Source organism: Gastrolobium bilobum, unplaced genomic scaffold (genome assembly GCF_033153095.1).
Source record: "Gastrolobium bilobum isolate Gb01-03AN ecotype WA unplaced genomic scaffold, APGP_CSIRO_Gbil_v1 utg132830, whole genome shotgun sequence".
NCBI lineage: Eukaryota > Viridiplantae > Streptophyta > Magnoliopsida > Fabales > Fabaceae > Gastrolobium > Gastrolobium bilobum.
Window position 1 is genome coordinate 1 of NW_026899227.1, and position 23,618 is coordinate 23,618.

The 23,618-nt window shown below is 33.7% G+C and overlaps 3 protein-coding genes across 5 annotated transcripts; 2 read left to right on the plus strand and 1 right to left on the minus strand.

The window, feature by feature from the left end:
• Positions 1-104: 104 nt before the first annotated feature.
• Positions 105-3,410, plus strand: LOC133288610 (fluoride export protein 1-like). 2 transcript variants are annotated; one of them, XM_061486410.1, is made up of 7 exons: positions 105-229; positions 324-627; positions 754-831; positions 1,302-1,400; positions 1,555-1,747; positions 1,931-2,349; positions 2,785-3,410. In XM_061486410.1, the coding sequence occupies exons 2-7, from the start codon at positions 343-345 to the stop codon at positions 3,010-3,012; spliced, it is 1,302 nt and encodes a 433-aa protein (XP_061342394.1). In that variant the 5' UTR covers positions 105-229; positions 324-342; the 3' UTR covers positions 3,013-3,410. The 2 variants fall into 2 exon arrangements, with proteins under 2 accessions (XP_061342394.1, XP_061342393.1); XM_061486409.1 differs by having other exon boundaries at positions 175-627.
• A 4,872-nt stretch (positions 3,411-8,282) lies between these two features.
• Positions 8,283-14,440, plus strand: LOC133288607 (GTP cyclohydrolase 1-like). Its single transcript, XM_061486406.1, has 2 exons — positions 8,283-8,986; positions 13,008-14,440. The coding sequence occupies exons 1-2, from the start codon at positions 8,773-8,775 to the stop codon at positions 14,201-14,203; spliced, it is 1,410 nt and encodes a 469-aa protein (XP_061342390.1). The 5' UTR covers positions 8,283-8,772; the 3' UTR covers positions 14,204-14,440.
• An 822-nt stretch (positions 14,441-15,262) lies between these two features.
• On the minus strand, positions 15,263-22,244 carry LOC133288608 (uncharacterized). 2 transcript variants are annotated; one of them, XM_061486407.1, is made up of 9 exons: positions 22,129-22,244; positions 21,895-21,964; positions 20,999-21,217; positions 20,281-20,462; positions 19,960-20,140; positions 19,673-19,884; positions 16,917-17,042; positions 16,719-16,822; positions 15,263-15,750 (listed from the first exon to the last, which is right to left on the minus strand). In XM_061486407.1, the coding sequence occupies exons 1-9, from the start codon at positions 22,154-22,156 to the stop codon at positions 15,541-15,543; spliced, it is 1,332 nt and encodes a 443-aa protein (XP_061342391.1). In that variant the 5' UTR covers positions 22,157-22,244; the 3' UTR covers positions 15,263-15,540. The 2 variants fall into 2 exon arrangements, with proteins under 2 accessions (XP_061342391.1, XP_061342392.1); XM_061486408.1 differs by having other exon boundaries at positions 21,895-22,018; positions 22,129-22,206.
• Positions 22,245-23,618: the final 1,374 nt, after the last annotated feature.

Sequence of the window (23,618 nt, forward strand, 5' to 3'; positions counted from 1 at the left end):
TGGTATGATTTAAATTTGAGTTGAATTATGAAAAATATTTTTGCTATTTGGGTACCCATATGATTATTTAGGAAGAGCCTTGATTTGTTTCAGCTTCAAGCTTGAAAAGTTGCTAATTTTCTCACTTATTTATTTGTGAGCTTTAGGACATGTTTGTATTTTCTTTTGTTTCTTGTCAGGATGATGAGTAACTATTTGTAATTGTGAGGCAGCTGCATGAGTCAAACCGGTATTTAGTTGAATGTTCAACGCAGTTTTAGGAGGTGGAAAAGTAAAAACAAGTCCTGTGTCTGTCTTACCTTTGACATGGAGAGAATGAACAGTGCAGGTTCTTGTTCTTCAATGAGAAGGAATTCATTGAGCATATCAAGCCATCAGATAGATAATGATGCTGAGTGTGAAAGTGTTTCAGAGGCTGGAGACATTGGGGATCGAGCTCTTCCAAGTAGAAGGTTCAGTGAGAGCAGCAGTTTACGCTTGTCTTTTGATAACACTTCAGAAAATGGAGCTGTTGTTTCCATTCCAGAGGAGCATAGGTTGCAACTATACCCTTCCTTCTCCAATCCTAACTCCTCTGTTAGGCCTCTTCCTACCGATACAATTGTGGGCTCTGAAGATTCAAAGCAAGTTAGCTCTCTTTAACACCTTTCATGTCTTTTTGGTTTCTCTCTTTTGTTTGTTAATTAATCATATTTATAGATAATTTCAAATATTGTCATATATTGTAGCTTACACAATGTTATCTACTTTCAGGAATCGCGTAAAGGCTTGCCAGAGTTGCTGGACTATATTTCATGTATGCTTCATTTAGCTGTTTTTGGAATTCTTGGGGTAATATGCTTAAACTTTTACCTTGACTTGTTAGATATACTTATGATTGCATTACCGCATCAGTTCTGGTGCAGTTTCAATGTTTCCATACAATAATGATAAAGAAGGCACGATAAGATTATTGAAATATGTAGTTAGTTCAAGACAAAACAGTAATAATAACAATCCAAGTTCCATCTATGTGCTTGTCTGCGATAAATTTATTTAAGTACTTTGGTGTACCATTACCAGCTACTTCTCATCCACTGATAAATAATGTTAGGTGTATCATGTTTTCCTGTTGGTGCAGAATGGATTAATTATATTTTCCATAGTTTTAATTCGTATTTCTTTTGCTTGTAATTGAGAGCTTATGGAAAATTTTCAGCTGTTATTGGCACTATGATATATTTTTCATTGTCGAATTTCATGTTAGGACAAGCAGTTATCCGCAAAAGTCTAATACATAAATTGTCATACTAAATATGCAGGTCTTAACAAGATATTTACTTCAAAAGTTATTTGGCCCTGGGGTTGCCGGCGTGACAAGCGACCAAACTATTCTTTACCTTGACCTTCCTTCTAATATGGTGTGATCCCTCTTCCATCTTCATTATTTTTCTGTGTTTTGGTACATACAGATTATGGTGTGTTCACAAAGACTAACACTCCAGAATTGTGTTCATTCAAATAGAGGCTGGTTCAAATAACATGCTAACGCTAATTTTTTACATTTCGTTCCAGATTGGTTCATTTTTAATGGGATGGTTTGGAGTTGTGTTCAAAGGAGACATATCTCATGTGTCAGAGCACCTAGCCATAGCAATTACAACTGGTTACTTAGGGAGCCTCACAACCTTCAGTGGTTGGAATCAAAAAATGCTTGAACTCAGTGTTTCCGGCCACTGGTTCTTCTCTGCACTTGGCTTTCTTTTAGGTAAATAAGTGCATTTAATAATGGTGTTTGATAGTTACAGGTTTATAGCTGTTTCATTCAAAGTTTTTTCTTTTTCTTTTTCCATTTCCATATTTATCCCAAGTAGGTAATTTGATTTTTTTGGTCCCTTCTGCATGGCTCAATTGATAAGATGAATTTTGTTTTACCATTTGAAATTTTCAGGCTTATTTCTTGTTGCCTTTTCCATCATATTTGGGATTGAAACTGCCAAGGGTTTCAGGTGGCTCCTGAACAGGATGAACATGAGTTCAGGAAATGGTTGCTCTAAGATCAATTTCAAAGTAGACAGCTACCGCCATCAGTTGACAGTTATGGTGATGTTCTTGGTTATATTGGGCATACTATGGGGTGTCAGTGGAGCATTAGTAAAGGATGAGTTCAAACATGGTGGCAGTGCTGCTCAGTTATGGTTTGCATGCATGGTTGGACCTATCGGTGTGTGGATTAGATGGTTCTTAGCGCGACTCAATGGATGTGGGATAGGAACTGCAGGATTGCTTAAATGGATTCCATTTGGGACTCTAATTGCCAATGTATCAGCTGCTTGTGTTATGGCTGCACTTGCTAGTGTGAAGAATGCAGTAAGTTTCTTTGTCATCATTCATGTTCCAATTCTCCCATGTCTGACTTCATTGGTTAATCTCTAAGCTAGTAGCCATAGAATCTGTCTTTATATTTGAGTAGGATATACCTTTTATCTTTCAACTTCTACTTTAGAGATACCATCTTGATTGTTGCCTTTATTTCTCTTAACGATATTTGCATCGATTTTATCGCGCAAGCCTCTCACAGACTCTAAGGTGGACTTATCCGGACCAAGGTGTTATCTAATGGCTTGTATGGAAGCACCTTTTTCTTTATATAATTGCATTGTATTGTAACTACTTAGCTCTAAATGTGTTTGCTCTTACCTATGTTGTTTTTGAGAATCTGGATCTTATATCCCAATACAAAAGTCAAGAGAACTTGCATCACAATTTTGGAGGTAACGACCAGTATTTACTTGTTTGATGCAGGTGAACACTAGGAATTGTGATACTGTTGTAGCAGGAATACAGTTTGGTATGATGGGGTGTCTGAGTACTGTCTCTACTTTCGCTGCTGAGTTTAATGCAATGAGAGAAAGCAATCATCCTTGGAGAGCGTATGCCTATGCTATTATTACAATATGTGTCTCATTCTCTTTTGGGATCTTAATATACTGCATCCCTGTTTGGACAGAGGGGTTTGATATTGACACATAGCAATCGGGCAAGGCAATCTTGTTTTGGCACTATATGTGGTCGAACCATCGAAGTTTCATGACAACCTCACTTCTGATTTTATAAATAACGAATTTGCTCATGGAGAAGGGTACTCCTCAGTTCAGAGAAACGAAGTAATGTATTTACTACTCTTAATAAGATTTGTCAATAGTGGAATGGGGTGTGAAGCGAGGTTTTAAGCTTTCAGGTCTCTGATTAATATTGATGAGATCACAACAGTTTTGTTAATATAGATGTTATGTCTTGATGTAGAAAAAATGAAAAAAGGGTGCTGGTTGTACTTATGCATTTTTCATTGAAAGGATGTTATGGTTTATGAGTCCAAGGTTACAATTCCTGCCTACTTTCACCTAAGCCTCATTACAGAAGTTAGAAGTTGCGCCTGCTGCTGTTCGTTTGAGGATCTTTTATTCCTATATAGTATTATTTGAGATTAAAAAAAATAAGCAAAACAAAATTATGGAAACCTGCCAAATGGATATATGATTACAAACTTGCCAACCATGCTGAGTTGGAGTTACAGGCTTTGCTTGATGTCCAATAAGTGTACTTGTAATAAATTAATAGAACAAGATTTCTTTATGTTCCTTTACCTGCATAATAGGTCAAGTGAACCCTGTTCTATTGTTTTCTATATGCATGGATTTTTAAGGTATATGAAGCTGGAAATTAATTTAATGCAAGGTAAATTGATGTCACGTAACTTATATAATATTTTGGATTTGTCTTGTTTCCTAAAATATTTTCTTCTTGGTAGGATCTGGTTAGATATGACAGCAAAACTAATTAAGCTTCATTATGGAGTATTATGTGTCATCCATTGTTTCCTAAAATATTTTCTTCTTGGTAGGATCGGGTACTTTGTGTTGGGAATGTTCATTCGTTGCTCCAAGGCTCATTGTGTGAACCACCTTAATAAAACACAATTAAACAGACCCTCAATCTCTGTGTAGCCCTTCTTGGTTTTACTTTTGTGTTTTTTAAAAGTACCGTGTTTTTTTTTTAATTACTCATTTTTTGTTAAATGTTACGGAGTGATAAATATCATAGATTTTTTTACCAAAAAAAAAATCATAGATTTATAAAATTTGCAAACTGAATAATAAAAATTATAAATTTATAAAAGTTTTAGACTTTTATTACTCAAATATTTTCTTTCATTATTTCAATTGTCTAGGTTTTGATTTGTGAAATTACACAATCACATACGCCTAATAAAAATGCAAAGAGAAATGGTGACTGAGGTGAAGTACCAGGACTTTTCTAGAAATTCTGAAAAAGTGGGGTGGGATAAATTTGTTTTCAACATTTGTTATGAGAAAATTGAAAATAATCCTAAGAATTTTTTTTTCTCATTATTTCATTTTATGCATCATATTCCTAAACAAAAAATATCATATGATAACCCAAGTGTAGTGGCTCAGTTGGTAGCATGAGACTGAGTGGTGGGAGAGGACCTCCGTTCGAATCCCACCAACATCATTTGGGGAAGGACTTAAGTACCGTAATTCTTGGACTCGCACCCAAACTCTGGATTAGTCCCATAAACGGCTCAAAGCGTCGAACCCGTGGGAATACCGGAAGGTTCTGATTCGTCTCAAAGAGATAATTAGGATCAGTTTCCAAAAAAAATATCATATAATACATGTTATTTTTATTTTTTCCCGTGATCAGCTTTTAAACGCTTTGTGTGCTGACCCCGAACGAGGGATTAATTTCATGACTATCGACTGTGTGGATACCGGATGTAATAAAAAAAAAAAATTTGATTCCTCGAACGCAGACCTCGGTCACGAATATGAATGCGTTAGTTTTGTGTTCTATCCTCTATTCGAGTGTTGCGTTGCGTCACTCTCATTTGGTTTTTCGTTTTTGTCCCATCGCTTGGCGTTTTGTATATGAAACATATTATTCGCCAAGGAAAATTGCCCACAAAGCAACAATTTCTTTATATTATATAATTGGTATATTTTTTTTTATCTCCTTAGCTTTCGCTTCATAGTTATATGTTACGCGACAAAATCGTTTATTATTATTTTCTTATTTTGAAAAATTAAAATTTTATTTATTGTTTTCAAAGTGGAATCGAGGGAACGGAAAAAAAAAGAGAATATAAAATGAATGTTTTTCTCATCTCAAACGAGGGGACTCATGCAACCTGCGCTGCCAGTTGCACCCTCCCCCGTTATAGGAGAGTTGTTTTTTCTACTATTGACTTTTGTTTTTTTTAATTTTTTTAATAGATGTGGGTTTCATATAAGATGTGTTTACAACATGAGAAATTTTTTTCCTATCACATGAGAAAATTGAAACCCTATATATATATATATATATATATATATATATATATATATATATATATATATATTAATTGGATGAGGAACTTATTGTTATTATATAAGTTTTAATTTCTTTATCGTTTGTAAGATAAATGCTAATTACATTTTTTCCATTAGACCAAGGTAGCTAAAACATTGCTAAATCACTGAATTATATTTTTCTTGTATCTTTAATTTTTTTTCAGAAGTCATTTAATCATTTTAACTTTGCTAAGTTATTAAAAAAAGATTTATTGCTCTCTTGTGATTTTTTTTCTCTTCTACCTAGTCTTTTAGTTGGATTCCTACCACTCTAGTTGTGTAGCCTCTTTTAGACTTAATTAGGCTTTCCTTAACCCCAACAATGACACCACTCTAGTAGACATACTTCTAGTAGGCCTTCATTAACTCCATTAATGAAAAAAAATAATTTTTATGAGATTTCGAAGAATTTATGACCTCAAAGAGGAAGGAGTGACCTTGATCAACCAACCTTTATTAGTCTCTTGATCACATTCTCGAATTGTGATTGTAATAAATGTAAACATTCTTTTATTATTCTAAACCCAACATAAGCATATTAATTACCAAAATAAAAAATACAAAGAGCTATTTGAGAAATTATCAAGGTGAAAAAAACAAACATATAATAAAGTAAAGTGATCACTTGAAATATTTGTGGGATATATCTTTTATTAAGGAATGCTCATATGATTTTGGAATATCTTTCTTTCCCTTGAGACATAGATGTCAAGATTTCCTAATTTTTTTTTTTTTTAAAAGGGCATTGGCTTTTCAAGCACACCCAATTAGGTGCTTATGTGTTTTTGGAATATTTTTCTTTTGCTTGAGACATAGATCTCATTAACTCTTAATTAAAAAAAGAAAGAAAGACGACATTGACTCTTCAAGCACACCAACCCTATTCTATTATTTTCTTGCATCCAACCCAACCTGTAGATCTGGTCAGCAGTCTATGGCTGCATATTAATTTAATACAACTTGTGGGTTAAGGTTGGTAGGTGGATTGCATAAAAAATATGTAAGGGTTCTAAATCGGTTAATATTTAAGGATGGCTTGAAGATTACTTTTTCTTCTAAATTTTTTACTTTATAAATCATATATAATAAGTTTATAATATTTAATTCATTTCAAATTTAAGTCTCTATTTCTACAAAGGCCATAATAAATTCAAGTTTTTAATATTATAAAGCAAAGTCAGAATAAATCTAAACTTTAAAGTATAGTGTATATACTTTTTATCCAAACTAATATAATTTGATTAGAGTATTGTAGGACTTATGTTAGGGATTACTCTTCCAATACTATTTTTTTTTTCTATTATCAAAGTTCTAATTCGACACATTATTAAGGGAAATAAGTTTCTTATAACTTCAACAATATTTATTGATATATCAGATTACTTGTAAACTTTCAAATTTTATCGCACATTATGAAATGTTTTTGTAGTGATATAAAGTTAGTTTTAGAAATTTTCATTGTTTTAAATTATTGGCATTTCTAATTTTCTTATTAATTTTAATATTTCTCATGTTAATGTTTTTAAAGGAGAATAAATATACATCAATATAAGATTCACTAATCTTACACTCAATCTTAAGTATTAAATTCATTTGGATGCAAATATTTAAATACTTAATAAATTAAAACTATTACATGCAAATAAAATCAAATATTGATGTTTACCGAAAAAAAAAACAAATATTGATAAGAGTATTAAAATCTACACATATATAGTTTAATCCTTTCCCATCTTTTAAATTCTAAACTAGAAATAAGATATTATTTTTATATTTTTTTCATATCTACTTATCAGTGTTATGAAACCCGGACCGACCCGGCAGGGTCGACCCGGAAACTGGTAAACCGGTCATATAACCGGTCCGGTTGAAGCAACAGACCGGTTATGTATCAGAACTGGTGCGACCCGGCCGGTTTTCATGAAAATCGATGACTCAGTCGGTTAACCAGTGACCCGATCCGGTCCAAAAAAAAAAAATCTAAATTTTTTTTCAAAAAAAAAAAATCATAATGAACATATTTGAATATTTTTTTGCTTATTGACTTACATAAGTTATGTACCTACAACACTAATTTTATCTCAATTATACACTATGCAGAAAATTTTGATTTGATTTATAGTTAGGGATGTCATTTTCTTAACATAAAGTCCCGTATCACGATTATTATATTTTTGTTTGATTTTTTATTTGATAATAATATGTCATTTATTATTTTTTATATTAAAATATTTAAAAATTTTATCATTTTTTTAAGATATTTGAGTATGTTTATAATTTTTTAATATAAATTATAAAATTGCATATAATTACCGGGTCATGCGGTTGAACCAGTGACCCACTGGTTGAACCAGTAACCCAGTGACCCAATACCTCGACCGAGTCAATGACCGGTCCGATTTTAATAACATTGCTACTTATTTTTCTTCAGATCATTGTTAGTTGAACTTGTAATCTAACAATATGAAAAAAATAAATAATACTTAAAGGATTTATTGTATCGAAAAAATCCTTTTCTTCACATTCATTTTATTTACAATAAATCCTTTTTTTTATAAAAAAAAGGAGAGAATTTATTGTAAATAAAATAAAATGGCATTGTGTTCCACTTCATTTTATTTACAATAATTTTTTTTATCAAAAAAAGGAGAGAATTTATTGTAAATAAAATGAAATGGTATTGTGTTCCACTTCATTTTATTTACAATAATTTTTTTTTTCGATAAAAAAAAAAGAATTTATTGTAAATAAAATGAAGTGGAACACAATACCGATAATGAAAACGACAGTGTGTGTTGTTGTGTAAGACGCAGCTCCCCACGTTCAGATGTACCAAAAATCTCTCCTACCTAAGTTGGTCCCTCACCTTAACACTTTTGATACAGCAACCTAAGATCCGCACAATTCAATACACCAACCCTTTTCAAATTTTCATTCCTTTTTTTATTGGTCTCTTTTTTTTTTTTTTTCCCCATTACCCGCTTCTATTGTTTCTTCGTTCCTTGTTCTTTCTCTCTATCCATTTTCTGACACCGATCTCTGCGACCCTTTTGCATTTCCTCGTGATTCGTGATTTTAAGAGTTGGGTCCTTCGTAATTTTTTGTCTTGTTCATGAGATTTCTTCTTCTTCTTCTTCTTTTTTTGTTCTGTTCGACCCATCATCATTTGTTTTTTGGGGTGCATGTCACCCTGCTGACCCCAATCTAGAAAGTTGTCAATTGGGGTTGTTTTCGAAAATTTGGCTTTATTGTTGGAAAGTTGAGCACTTTTGTGTCATTTACCTTGTTGGGTTTGTGGGATATTATTTGGGGTGGTGGTTTCTTCTTCTTCTTCTTCTTCTTCTTCTTTTTTTGTGTGTGTGGGATTTGTGGTGTTTCAATGGGGTGTTTGGATGATGGGAGTTTCACTGTTGAGCTTGAAAATGGAGTGAGCATTGGTTGTGCTGAAGTGGGTTTGGAGGAAGAGGGGAATGGTGTTGCCATTGAAGATGCTGTGAAGGTTTTATTGATGGGTCTTGGGGAAGATATAAACAGGGAAGGTCTTAGAAAGACACCACTTCGTGTTGCCAAGGCCCTTCGTGAAGGAACCAGAGGTGACTATCTCCCTCAACTTTCTTCTCTAATATAAAATTCTATTTTTTAATTTTTTTTCTTTCTCTCCTCGAAGCCTAGTACTGAATAGCATCTTAATCATGTTAGTTTTGGTAATCATTCTTTTAAGATATATGTTGTAGAATTATGGTTATTAACTTAAGCTCTTAATTATTTTCCAAATAGCTGAAATATATCATATATGTCTTCTTTTCTTTTGCTATGTTTACTAGACAATCTCCACTTCTTTAAATTTTAAATGAATATGGATGTTATAGCTTTTCACTTTTGCTCTATGGTATTTTATGGGTAATAGAATTTTGTTTGGCTTGATATTAAAACTTGGATCTAAGGTCATTCATTTTATTTAGCCAGATATATGGAACTGCTTAACCGTTCTTTTACTATCTTTTTCTTAGGAAAAAGGTTAAAGGGGAAGCTGATTACAGTTTAAGGATGTTCAATTGTCTTTTATTAGATGACTATTTGTTATTTATTGAAAGACTTTCTGCATTTTTCCTTGAAGGGTTGAAAATTGAAAGGGATGGACATAAGCAGTGAGTACTGAGTATTAATTCATATTGTCCAAACTGAGTATTAATTCATATTTGACAACTTCCTTTACAAGATAATAGTGTTATTCGTTGTGGGCTTTGGCTTCTACTAGCAGTACTAGTGCTTAGCCGTCTTTTTTTTTTTTTTTCCTAATCGGTTTTCCTTGTTTAAACCCTACCTCAGAACCATTTATTCAGCCAACATTGTTTATGCACTATTATGAATCAACTCTTCCACACACGAATGGTTTTTATATTATATCTCTAATATGTTTCCTCACGCAAGAATTGTTCGGGCTTGAAATATTGACAATTCCCAGGCTCAATTCAATTTTTTAGTGTAAGAATGGGGGTGACAAGGATTGAACTTTAGATCACTTAGTCATAGAGGCTCTAATACTATGTTACAAGCTACTCTCAAAATCTTAAGCTATTAGGTAAAGACACGTAGATGATTTTTATATTAGCACCCCCTTCCCATCTGTTATGGCCACGTCTGTCACACTGATGGTGTTAGTTTCTTTGTAGGCTCCTCTTCATACTGGGTTTGCAGTCTCATTCTTGTCCTAATGTACCTACTCATACTATTGATTAAGTCAGGCACTAGTTTTTTAGTAAAAAGTCCAAGCCCACTACTATTAACCCTAATATCTTCCAACACTCTCCTTCAAGCTTAAGCTTAGTAAGTTTAAGCTTGTTACAAGTAGCAAACCTATGAACATAAACACAAAGAACATCAGCCTATCGAAACACAGAACTTAGCCAACTACTACTCCCCCCTGAATCACAAATATTGGCAACGTCCTTGGTGGATAGCTCCTTTATTCTCCTTGGCACATGTCCCAGTCAAATGAGATGAGTGTATTAGAGTCTTCGGCCTTTCTCCTGAATGCCCCCTCAACCTCCAACTTACATCCAAAACACTGAGTTGAGCATCATACCAACCCATAATGACCTCGAACCAGGTCTCCAAAGCAATGAGTTATTATCATATCACATCCTACACAAATATAAATCTAATTTTCTTGTTCCGAGAATTCTTTTTCTCTCTTCCTCTTTCCCTACTTAAAGGTTCAACAACTTCCATCTTAATATATCCTTTTTAGAAATAGAAAACCATAGTGAATTAAGAATATTAATTTTTTTGCCAGTTGGTTCTGTCAAGTCTACTGCATCACTAAGTCTCAAACAGTCAATAACTTTGGGTTGGTTTAGATCTTGTTTCGGAAAATCTTAAGTGATTAACTATAATGGGTATATTTCCGAAATGCTTTCATATTCTGTCTATTATAATGAATAGTCTCTTTGTACCTTGACTCAGTTGCATATTATGGAGAAGATAATGGCTGGTTCTGATAATTGCTTTTTCTTTATCTTAAACGTTTCTAGCGTGACACACCATTAGACTGTCCAACATCAGCATTTGTAGAGGGAAAGCGAATAGTTTGTTAAATAATGTTGTTGAGATATATAAAACCCTATTTGCCTCTCGCCGCCACAAAGCCGCCGTCGGAAATTTTTTTTCTGGGGACCTTTTGGACCGTGAGGACCCCTGTTTCACTCAGTTTTCTCATATCTATTATTCTATGGAGGTTTCTTTTTCATCAGACGACCGAAACAACTTTAAAAAAGAGTAATGTTCACCGGTATTGTTCACACGTATCTGTTCGTGCGCACTGTTCATGTGTACTGTTCATCGGTACTGTTCACACATACTGTTCATCAGAGCATTATTGTTTCAGACATCTGTACCCAACTCTTACTGGGGAGAAGCCTTATTAACTGCAACCTATTTGATCAACCGAATGCCTTCCAGAGTCCTTGGCCATGTAAGTCCTGTTGATCTCATGACCTCTTTTTTCCCTTCTATTCCAATTATGCAAAGTCTCCAGTCTCGTATCTTTGGATGTGTTGCCTTCATCCATATCCATAAACAACATCAGAGTAAATTAGAGCCTAGAGCCCTTAAGTGTGTCTTCTTTGGTTATGCTCCCAACAAGAAAGGATACAAATGTTACTACCCTCCAAGTCGTAAATTCTTTGTCTCTATGGATGTTAGCTTCCATGAATTTGAGTCTTATTTTCTACACCCTCAGCTTCAGGAGGAGAATAGTATAGAAGCTTCATCCATTTTCTTCGAGTCTGAGTCTCCCTTTCTGTTACCTACATATTCTACTCCAGTAGTTACACTACATGACAATGAGAAGAAAGACTTAACTGCTGAGGCTGAAAATTCATCTGATTCCTCATGTGACATGCCTCTTATTGATAGACAAAAAGTACGCAAAGCTGGGACACCCAAACTATTGTATCAAAGGATGAAACAACCCACACTGCCCCACCAGCTTAAACTTTTGGGGTGAATTGGTTCTTTACATGGTATAAGAGCCTCGTGTCCCGGGTTCGATCCTCGCCGCCTCCACTTTCTCTTGTGGAATTTTTTAGCACAGTTAGGGTGGGCCTGTTGTGTCATCCATCTTTCAAGCCCAATGGGCTCTCTTCTGAGGGAGCGTGTTGAGACATATAAAACCATTAATGTAGCCTCACCCAACAGCTTAAGCTTTTCGGTTGAATTGGTTCTTTAAAAATGTTGATGTGTTAAGCCAGCCTCAGCAAACAGTGTCTGAATTACTGTTGGTTGTCAAGTTTTTGGTTTACTTGAATTAATTTTTTCTTCTATATCAATTACATTTCAGTTCTATTGGATAACCTTAATTTGTTTATGTCCTGTAAATTTAATGGCCTTGGTTTGTTCTCTGTTATTATGTATAGATTATCATTTTCAAGCTTGAAAGTAGATTGCATTAAGTCATTCTTTTTTTTCTTAAGGTAGTATTACCAAAGAGATAATCATTTATTTCATATCTGAATCTCATGAAATTGCACTAAAGTACTGATCTAAGCTTGTTTTTATGTGGTAACTATTCATTTCTCCATCTGTTTTTGAGGGACTAACTTCTGGTCGAAAAGGTATCTTCAATCCCATTGATTGAGGCAGTTGCTAGATGCATTTTCTGTTTCTCTCTTTTGCTCAGCTTATGCATTCCTTGACCGTGCTTCTGTGCTGCTGTTGTGGGGAGGCTTTTATTACCCACTGGCATTGCGAATTATAGTTGTCTATGTACGCATGCAATTATAGTTGTCTATGTAGGCATGCATCGGTGCATGTTTGTAGTTGAGAGGAAAGGTTTTGGCTTCCAGTTTCATTTTTTTTTTCTCTGCATTACATAACCACCCGACAATAATGATTCTATTTGATAGCCGACTTCTGTGACCAGCTGCAGTTTGCTGCACTTGTAAATGAGAAGTGTATTTCTTCCTCCACTTTGGTTTCTTGCTTTATATGTTTTACCTTTCTATATACATTTCCTTCACGAGTATGTCCCTGTGGCATTGTATTAAATTAAAAATTATCATACTTTCTTGAATAATATTATAACTAACCATAAGGAGATCTATCTTCTTCCAGGTTACAGACAAAAGGTGAAGGACATTGTTCAAGGTGCTTTATTCCCTGAAGCTGGTTTAGAGAATAGAGTTGGTCATGCAGGTGGAGCAGGTGGACTTGTGATTGTCCGAGATCTTGACTTGTTTTCCTATTGTGAGTCCTGCTTGCTTCCATTCCAGGTCAAGTGTCATGTGGGTTATGTACCTTCTGGTGAAAGAGTTGTCGGTTTAAGTAAGCTCTCTCGTGTTGCTGATGTATTTGCAAAACGACTCCAAGAACCTCAACGTCTCGCAGATGAGGTATGTTCTGCTTTGCATCAGGGAATAAAGCCGGCAGGTGTTGCCGTCATACTTCAATGTACACATATCCACTTTCCAGACATAGAATCAGTCTTTCTTGACTCAAACCACCAAGGATGGGTGAAGATACTTGTTTCCTCAGGTTCTGGGGTTTTTGAAAACAATAATGCAGATGTATGGGCTGATTTCTATAGTCTTCTTAAATTTAGAGGTATTAATACGGAAAAAATTCATTTTAGAGGATCATCTTATACATGCTGGTGTCCTTCTCAGTCTTCTCTTTCTGTCAAAGTTTCCTCCAAAATCGGACCACTCAATCCCGTAATGATCACTGCAGTAGCTTCAATTATCAAATCTTTGGGAGAAGATCCATTGAGGAAGGAGCTTAGAGGGACTCCAAGTAGTTTTGTGAAATGGTTGATGAACTTTCAACATAGTAACTTAGATATGAAGCTTAATGGTTTTCTTTGTGGTGGGATGGATTCTTTAAAAGTCAATGAGGAGGTTAACTACAAAGACAAAAAAATATACACTGAGCTGAACTTGCCTTTTTGGTCACAATGTGAACATCACTTACTTCCATTTCATGGTGTTGTTCACATAGGATACCTCTTATCTGATGGATTTATTCCTATTGGAAAATCTCTTTTACTATCAATAGTACATTTTTATGGTTTCAAGCTCCAAGTTCAGGAAAGGCTTACAAGGCAAATAGCTGAAACCATTTCCCCATTGTTAGGTGGAGATGTCATAGTAGTTGTAGAGGCAAGCCACACATGTATGATTTCTAGGGGAATTGAGAAGTTTGGAAGTAGTACAGCTACCATTGCTGTGTTAGGACGATTTTCGACAGATTTTAGCGCAAGGGCTTCGTTCTTGCAGAGTATTCCAAATCCTACATCTTCCGGAGGGCAATGATTCTTGTTTGAGCTTATTTGAAATAATTTAGCATTAGTTACAATCATTCTTTGCATTTTGAAATTTCACTATCTGCAGTGTTCAGCAGAAGATATCCTTTTATGGGTAATTCTCATGAAATTTTTAAGTTGCTCAAATTTTTGCTTGTATGACACATTCACAGTCAGAAATTTTTCTAATGATTGACAGTCAGATCTTGATCTCTGTCTTCTCGAGTCTTCTACATGCTTATTATACCAGTGCTGTCTCTAGATCTACATAATGGCAGACTTTGCTCCTAGAATGTTATTGATGTTGAAGTTAGAATTATTGTTATCAATTCTGATTACTTTATTGGTAATGTGTCTAATAAAATGTCATATTAATAATTTTTATATTTCTCTAATATGTCACTTACATAAGGGTCTTTTGGACTTGAAGGATGAACAATATATAATGATGCTTATCTATGTTAAAGTAAGTTCACTTGATCACGGAAGCTTTGCTATTATGTCAAGAATTATTTTAACTCAAAAACTTAATATCAAGTAAATGTCATATTTTTATATTATATTTTTCTAACCGCGTCAGTGGTTAAGCAAGGAAGAGTAAAGCTAAGAGAAACCACAAGGTAACAAGAAATAGGTATCTTCAACAATGGTGTTGGATTTGTTTCCCAATCATATTGTATAAGCTCATTAAACAATAAAACCCATCATGAAATACAGAAATAATAGAACCCTATTAAATGATGGACAACAACAATCAACAATCACGGAAAACAAGAAAATTTTCGGTTTCTTTTCAAAAAAAAGATTAGCTTTGAATCTAATTCAATTACATTAAAATCGTTCCCCATTAAATCCCAAATAATAAAGAAAGGATGACTGCATCCTTTTATGCGACCTCATTAGCAAAAATAAAATAAAATAACTTAATCATTGGTAGAGGCTGAAAATATCTATAGTACTACTATTGTACCATTCACTCAGTGTATCTATCCAATAAAAAAATAAAGAATGACTGTCATGTTTATATGGAAAGAAGAGAAAAATATTTTTCTTATCCAAATGTCATTTGTTGAATAGCAGATGTACATACTACAAATGTACAAAAGATGATCTCGTAGAGGCTCTTCCTCTCCTGACTCAACCACATATTATTGTAAAATTACTATTACACATAAATTAGAAAAGCCTTTATTTGATGAAGCCTGATGGAGCAAAAACAACAGATACACATGCTTATTGTTGTTAATTCAATAGTAACAAAGTGCTTCTAAATTACACATCTTTTCGCCTAGCTTGATACCAGATTATATATACAATATAGACGAGCCATATCAGCACCATTCACAGCTACCATATGTGCCGAATTTTATGCCACTCTATTTTGGGTATCTTCCCAGGAACTTTGAGTTTTGGACGTGTGGCATGAACTTTTTTACTAGGAGCTTGCTGTTGAGGGGCATGACACTGGTGTATGAACTTATTTTGTGCCAAGGCAATGACAACTCCTATTCCTAGGATCAACAAAATCATGCATAATGATAGAGATATTTTGTGAACCTGAAACAAAGCACGATCCGTTAGCAAACTTATAGAGGTTTTTTGGCACTGTCAGATAGCAAATTCTCAACAATATAATATGCTAGGATCATGGAAAAATATTAAACCACCAGCAAATTCCCATTTTGTGCTGTATGCATATAGCTTTTTCAGAACAATAAATAGGGTTTTGTTAACTTGTGCCCTTAAGACACAGGTTGAGAAATCAAAAATAGAAACTATCAAATGAAGAGTGCAACCAGTTAATATCTTAAAACCCTAAAAAGCATTTAGGAATAGAAATTAACGCTATTTAAGTAACAATACCCTAATAAATTAAGGCCAAAAAAGCCCAAGATTCATTAGAATGATAACAACACACTTCAGATCCATAAAGCATGCTTTATAACAAGATCTACAGAGGATATTAACCTGTCATATCAACTTGGGAATGGATCCTCTCATGTGGAAAAGTGGTCATGTGGTCATGTTATTTGATCACAACCACTTATTTAAAATTATACACTTTTCTCTCTCTTATCTCATCACCAATGAGTGGTTGTGATTAAATAACATGACTACTTTTTCACATGAGAGGATCCACTCCCTATCAACTTAAGTTGTGAAATAGGATCTGGAAATATTGTAAGATAATTAATGGAAAAAACGTTTGTCCTTTTAAAGGATATAACTTTAAATCATTTTAGATTAAACGACTTCGTTTTGGGTGTATAATTGGTAATTTTTTATATTCTCTCTCCTCCACTTTCTCTCTCTTCCTAATTTTATTGAGGAGAGAGAATGTAAAAAATTACCAATTATGTACCAAAATGACGTCGTTTCATTTAAAATGACACAAAATTCTATACTTTAAAAGGACAAACGTTTTTCCCATAATTAAAACCAGATAGAAAAAAAGAAGGAAAGAAGTTCAAAATTTTGTTATCAGCTTATCATTGGAGCTATAAGCTTGGAAAAATAACACAAACCTTATCCATAACTTTGTTTTTCTGAGGAAAATTTCTGTCAGCGTGCTCAAGACTGTAGCGTAACATTTCAATTATGGCAGATTCAGTCACTAGATCATCACATTCTGCAGTACAGATAAGAAATTATTAAATTTCTGTAAACTTAATTGACATCAAAGAATATTCAATGAAAGGAAGGGATATAACTTGAAAGGGTACCTGGGATGTCAAAAATTTGTTTTGTTGGTGGAATTCCTAATAACAATCCCAAATGTGCACGGACACGAGCACGGTCAGAGAGTGAAAGTAGATCCCCATGAGTGAAAACAAGTACAGGTTTGTCATCTGCAAAGTAATAGAAATGAAGTATCAGATTGACAACAGAGAATTGTATTTTGGTAAAATGAGTATATCAGATGAAGAGAGATATAAGCACACTATTGTCAATGAGCATCAAAGGTAAACAGTAATAAGTACTCTTCAATTTACACAATACATTTATGTAAGAGCTACTACACCAACACTTCAGAGAACTTTAACCAATGGAAAATATATTATACATAGATAGCCTTGCATAAACGTTCAGACAATACAATGCACAAATTTTAAAATGTAACTTTTTAAAATGTAACGCTTGTACAAGAAGTGTCTTTTGAATTTCTACTGGAATTGACTCTTTAAATTGTTGATGGCAAGAAACAAAACATTGAAAGCGTTCCAAGTGCCAGAAACTATTAGGATTAAACAATTGGAAGAAATTATATGGGAATCAAAAGTAGTCATGATGAAAATTGTTCATAATTGTCTCAGTTTTATAACACTTTATCTGCCCCGTGATAGAAACTGGTAATTACAGTTGAAAATCTTAATTGTATTCACACCAGAACTCATGCCCTGCCAATATCAATAACAGAAAGCATGGATTTACATTATAATTCACATAAAAGAAAATGTGTAAAGAACCCATCCAACCCAAAAGCTTAAGCTGTTGGGTGAGACTACCTTAATGGTTTTATACATCTCTAATACGCCCCCTCACACGAGAGTTCACTGGGCATGAAGGGTGGATAATGCACAGGCCCACCTACTTGTGCTAAGAAATTTCACAAGAGAAAGTGAGGAGTGGTGAGGATTGAACTCGGAACACGAGGCTCTGATACCATATAAAGAACCAATCCAACCCAAAAGCTTAAGCGGTTGGGTGAGGCTACCTTAATGGTTTTATACATCTCTAACAAAATGAAAAGAGAAAGATAGAAATGCAGGCTCTTCAAGGGTCCTACGTCCTCACTGCCCAAAGGCCCAACTACCACTCGATTTCTGCCTGCCTCTCTTCCTCTCCCTTCACCTTTTATCTCTGATAAACATCCGCTCCTTCCTTGCCTTCTCAATCCCCTTGCCATGTCAACATTCTGTGATAAGTGTAGTGAACACTTCCTGTTTCACATTCCTAAAGTCGGGTGGCTAACACTTTGTTATCATTTTAGACATGAAATCATGCATATTTCATATGAAATTCCCACATCTAAATTAGATGGTAATGCAAAATTTTGAATTGACATGCAGTTGCATTATACAAACTAAACTTAATTTACTTTCAAAGTATATCATCTTAATTATCTCAAAAATAAAATAAATCCAAAGAGAGGACATAACACAAGTGCATGTACATAACTCCCCACACTACCACAATAATTATCAATCACTTTCAAACGGAGTTTACATGGAACTAAAAGATGTCTGAAATATAGTAGAAAATAATCAGGACAGTCAGACTATTATGCATCTGTACCTAAGATTTCAAGGGTTAAGAGAAGGATGGAAAAAAAAGTAACGCATTTTTCATACTGAAAATTATCAAAAGTATAAATTTTCAAATGACAAAATGCTGCTTTTTCGAGTTCCCTTTTTGTCAAAGTAGAACTTCATGGTGCAAGCTAGGTAAGTTTATATTTCCTCTACGTGCAATATTTATTGATTTGAATGCACTCAAAAGCGTATCATAATGCCTTAAAATCATCTTTCAAAGTTGATACTAAGATCCAAGCTTAGATGAGATATACAACAGACCGAGACATGAAGTAGAAAAATGGGCCTGAAAGTGGTGAACGGGTTAGTTAATTAGTTAGGGAATTCTTATAGAATATTCTTCGATGATAGGATAAAGGGAGGGGGAATGGATGGTGTAAGGTATGCATGTATTGAATGAATATTGGGGGAATTGGGGATCTCTTAGAGCCTAGGTTTGTTGGTTCTAAAAGGGTGAGCTAGTCTTTAGTGTCAATCAGTGTTTGTAAAAAGAGGCTATGCCTTCATTGGAGCAATAAAATCAGTTCTGTAATTTTGGGTTTCATAAAAAAATATGACTGAAATACAAATAGAAAAGATTTTAAAGTACATAGGACCAGGTAATCACAGTATTTAGCCTCAACTCTTGGATGGAAGGATGTCTGTTAATAAGGCCAAGTCTTCCTTCATAAGGCTTATCATAAAAGTGCTACCAAAGATGCCGTTACCAATTTTGTATTTCTCCCTCTACCCCGAGTTAGATCGAACTTGTTTGTGCCACACTACTTTCATGACGGTTCTTTTAAACAAAAAAGAAAAAGAAAAAGAAAAATCAAAGTAGGATTTGACCTGATAAGAGACCCCATTCAAGCACCCCAAGCGGAAGTAAAACAATACTTTCTCTCTCTTTCTAGTAGGCTGAAGCTGTTGATGCATGCTCAGCCCCCACACCCACAACAAAAAAATAAATAAATAAACCCACTTTAGGAAATAATAAAACTCGTCTTGAAAAGTTCAGCAACATCTTTAGGTGTACAATACTAAGCTGACTACCTACTAGAAAATGAACAAGAACACCCATCTCTATGAATATATATGCTAAAGAAAAAGAAGTAAAATGAAAACAGTTCTATAATTCCATCAAATACATAAAAAGGAAAACATAGAAGCTAGTTTTGCAAATATACCTTTAAAGGACAGGAACGGGCTATTGAAAGTAGAAACAATTGTTTCAGTGTACTGTGTCTCTAAAGCACCAGTATTCTCCATTGCTTTCAAAACCGAAAGGCCATTAACAACATATATTACATAATTAACTTTTCTGCTCTTACTGGAAAAGAAACCTTTCTTGTGGGCTTTATACTTCAAACTTTTCCTCAATCTCTGATTATCTGTCTTCCTGATACGTGATTTGTAGATGTAAATATTAACATACGAGTCAATTGGGAATGTTAAGTACATTAAATATTCAAACCTGACAACAAGCTCTCCATGTCGAACTCCTTTTGTCATCCAACTCTTCAGCATTCTATTATTCTCATTCTCATGTGAATTATCTGACAAACCACGCGTATCATACACACAGATAGAATTTGAGTCTCTTGGAATCAGGTACTCCCGGAGGAAATATGTTCCATTGCCCATCAGTGAATTAGCTGGCATCAAAAGATAAATGTAATGGAAATTTCTTAGGAGAATGAACAGTGACTTACTTTTACTTAACAAAGATATATACTATGAAATTACTTCTTCATTCTTCAAATTGACATCAAAGTTGAAGTGGTAAAAATTATACATGATACTTGTGCCCTCGCTGGTGCAAATTTGTCATCCTCAAACACCTTAGAGATTCTATTTATGAGACTACTTTTCCCAGATCCACTTGGACCGACCAATATGAGGCATGTTGTCTTTGGTATATCATAATCACATAATTTTAAGCCACCAACTTTCTCTATCCATGATCCAGGCCTATAGCTGTGACAATGAAACAACCATATATGAAATACTCAATATTAAAACTTTTGAGGTTTCATATCACGCTCACAAGAAACATCCTTTAGGAAACATGCAAAAGTTGATTTTAGAATGAACTGCATACACAATTTCAATAACATAACTAAAGAATTTCAAATTCTCATCAAATGAATCATAGAAGATAAGGGTAAGAAAGAAAAATATAGGCAGAGGCCTGCATTAATCAAACATGGTGGGAAGCACAAAATGAGACAGCACATAATACAAGACCAATAAGCGACCTGAGGTTGATGCTTTTGACTGATGCCCTCCATTCCTTTTTCAAGGAGTTTCAAAACAATTACAAGAAAAAATTACGATGGACATTTTTATCCTTTTTTTCAATTAACTAATCAGAGATCAAATTTCCAAAGAGGATGCTGTAAACTATCTATGTTTAAACAATGAATTTCAAAATAATTACAAACAACTTGGAAAATTTAAAATTAAAACAGATATAGGTAAGTAGATAATGAAATTTGACTTCAAATCAACACCTCAAGATTTTTTCTTTTGCCTCTTTCAAATTCTTGCTATTAATCTTCAGTTCATCATAACTTTGCAGGATTTCTTGGTAGATACTAAGCCTTTTCCTTTCATTGACTTGAAAATCAACCCTTGAAGAAGGCGGTGTACTTTCTTCATCAATTTCTCCAAAAACTAACCCATTCTCCCCATTCACTCTAGTGTCTTCATCCTGCAAGCCCATCCTATCCCTGAAACAATAGAACTCACAAAACATCACCGTGTCACTGTCAGAATACTAATGTCAACCAAATGATAACAAAAAGAGGATAAATAAGTACAGGAATCAACTTAAACCCTAGAACCTTAAATGCAGAGCAACTACTAAAACAACATCTAGTTAAAGTCTTGCAAATTACCCTTCACAGGACAAAATGATATATCATCAATGTGACTCTTAAGTCATTCTGTGGTATATACTGACTAATTACCATTTCTTGTGAACCAATAATTGCTATCCTAACAAGACTTTGCAAACAGAAAAGCCAATCACTAAAAATGTTTGAAGAATATTTTAATATACACTTTAAAATTTCAAAACATCATTTATTGATAAAAGGGTAGAATCCCCTATGAATATAATGTATGTTCAAAATGTTTGTTTGCACAATTTTTTTTTTCTTCTACACATTTATAGCTTCTTCTATTTTTTTTTCAGAAATATTAAAATAACAAAGTGAAATAATTAATAATCAATAGGATTTTTCAGGCATAATTATAATTATAATTGTAAAACAAACAAGCATATATAGTATTCTCATCCTTCTATCTTGTACCACATTTGTAACAGCACCTGAACAAGCTTTGAGGAAATTCAAAGTATTTAAACATGAACTGTTGCCACTGATAATCACAATTCACAAAGTACCTGAGAGCAGGTGGGGAGTGAGAAGAAATCAAGGGAGAATCCTCCTCCAAACAAGAATCTTCATCTGTACCTGAGCATTGCGTATGTTGGTAATTTGGTCAAACACATAAACCCATGTTTCCTTCTTGGAATTTAAAGGTAAAAAGGATAAAAAATGAGAGGAAAAGATTGAAGCTTTTGCACAGTTAAGAGCATGAGAAGGGAAAATAAAAAAGACCCAGAAAGCAAAAATACCATGAGAAACAATGGAATCACCACCCATGATGATGATGATGCTGATGCTATGGTTGGTTTGCTTAATTCCTTGTGCTCTTCTATTCAACGGTTATGGAGTATAGAGAGCTTGCCCCTATGCGTTCTAGCTAAGTCAGAATAAATTAATTAAGTTACCTTCTTGGCTAAGAAAATGGCATGTCACATGTCACCACCTATGTTCCACCGATACGGTAAATGAGATACGATATAACACGACATACGTTAATTTTAAAAAATAATGAATTTTGATATGTCACAACATGTTTTGATATTATATAATATTTTAATTTAGGTAGTGTATATTATATTTAGTATTCAATAATTTAACAATAAAATAAGTCATAGATTATTTTATTTATCATTTTTTCTGTCTACTTTTGCCTACCATTTTAAAACACCATTAGATCATAATCTTAACTAACATTTATCTTTTTCTTTCTTCTTGAGATTCTGATCTAACGGTGTTGGAGGGTGGTAGGCAAATGTATGCAGAAAAAATGATAGGTAGAATAACCTATCCCATAAAATAAAGCTAAACTTATAATACCCATCAATTTTGCAAAAAAACATAATATATCTCAAATGTTTACATTAAATTCAATAAATCGTAATTGTAATCTAACAAATCTAATAGTTGGAACTCAAAATGTAACACAATGTAACTTTTGAACCTTTTTTGAGTCATTGCAACTAGTATTGGAGTATCGAAAAATGTCGGAGTATCGGTAAGTGTCGATGAGTGTCGAACACGACACGTCAGGATTTTTGAAGTGTCAGTGCTTCATAGGTCACCATCATCTTAATTTTATGGAAAATCAATAATTAAATAAGGTCAATGATAACAAAATTAAATTTAATATGAAAAAAATAAATAAAAAAAGTACTGTTATTGAAAGAATTTGTTTAAATTCAAAATTCAATTGGGATAGAAATACTCAAGAAATAAACATATAAATAAGGAAAGCAAATATATGAGTTTAAAAATTAGGTAAATAAAATGTAATTAAGAGGATGCTAACAAAGTTAATGTTAGCTTTAAGAATTAAAATTTAATAAGAAAAAGTAAAAAGTAAAAAGTAAAATTAGATGATATTATTAAAAATATTCATATAAATTTAGAATTTAATTATGGGATTTTTGTATATAAGAGAGGTTTTCTTTTAGATTGGACTGAATTTCTCTATTAGCTTGCATTCTTCAATTCTCTTGGTGCTGAAATTTGGGAATTAAGTCCCAATTGGTTTTATTTTATGATTTCTGCTCCTAGTTCATAACTTGTGTTAGTTTTGGACCTTTGGTTTTAGTTCAGGCTTGTCTCTGGTGCAGGTCTGATCTGGTGCACTAAAGAATTGGTTAAGGTCAGTTTTTTTATTTTATTTTGTTTTCATTCTATGCCCCTAATTTCTTATTTGGGGTGAGTATCCTGAATCCATCATTACAAATACAATTATTTATTTGTGGCCTAAAAG

Bases quoted from the DNA above. Each gene is read 5' to 3' on its own strand.
- LOC133288610 (XM_061486409.1), top strand. From the start codon at position 307: ATGGAGAGAATGAACAGTGCAGGTTCTTGTTCTTCAATGAGAAGGAAT. The intron at 832-1,301 runs GTAATATGCTTA...CTAAATATGCAG, and splicing joins CTGTTTTTGGAATTCTTGGG to GTCTTAACAAGATATTTACT. The intron at 1,748-1,930 runs GTAAATAAGTGC...TGAAATTTTCAG, and splicing joins TGCACTTGGCTTTCTTTTAG to GCTTATTTCTTGTTGCCTTT.
- LOC133288607 (XM_061486406.1), top strand. From the start codon at position 8,773: ATGGGGTGTTTGGATGATGGGAGTTTCACTGTTGAGCTTGAAAATGGA. The intron at 8,987-13,007 runs GTGACTATCTCC...ATCTTCTTCCAG, and splicing joins CCTTCGTGAAGGAACCAGAG to GTTACAGACAAAAGGTGAAG.
- LOC133288608 (XM_061486407.1), bottom strand. From the start codon at position 22,156: ATGGGTGGTGATTCCATTGTTTCTCATG. The intron at 21,218-21,894 runs GTACTTTGTGAA...CTATTGTTTCAG, and splicing joins CACTCCCCACCTGCTCTCAG to GGATAGGATGGGCTTGCAGG. The intron at 19,885-19,959 runs GTTTGAATATTT...ATCACGTATCAG, and splicing joins CATGGAGAGCTTGTTGTCAG to GAAGACAGATAATCAGAGAT.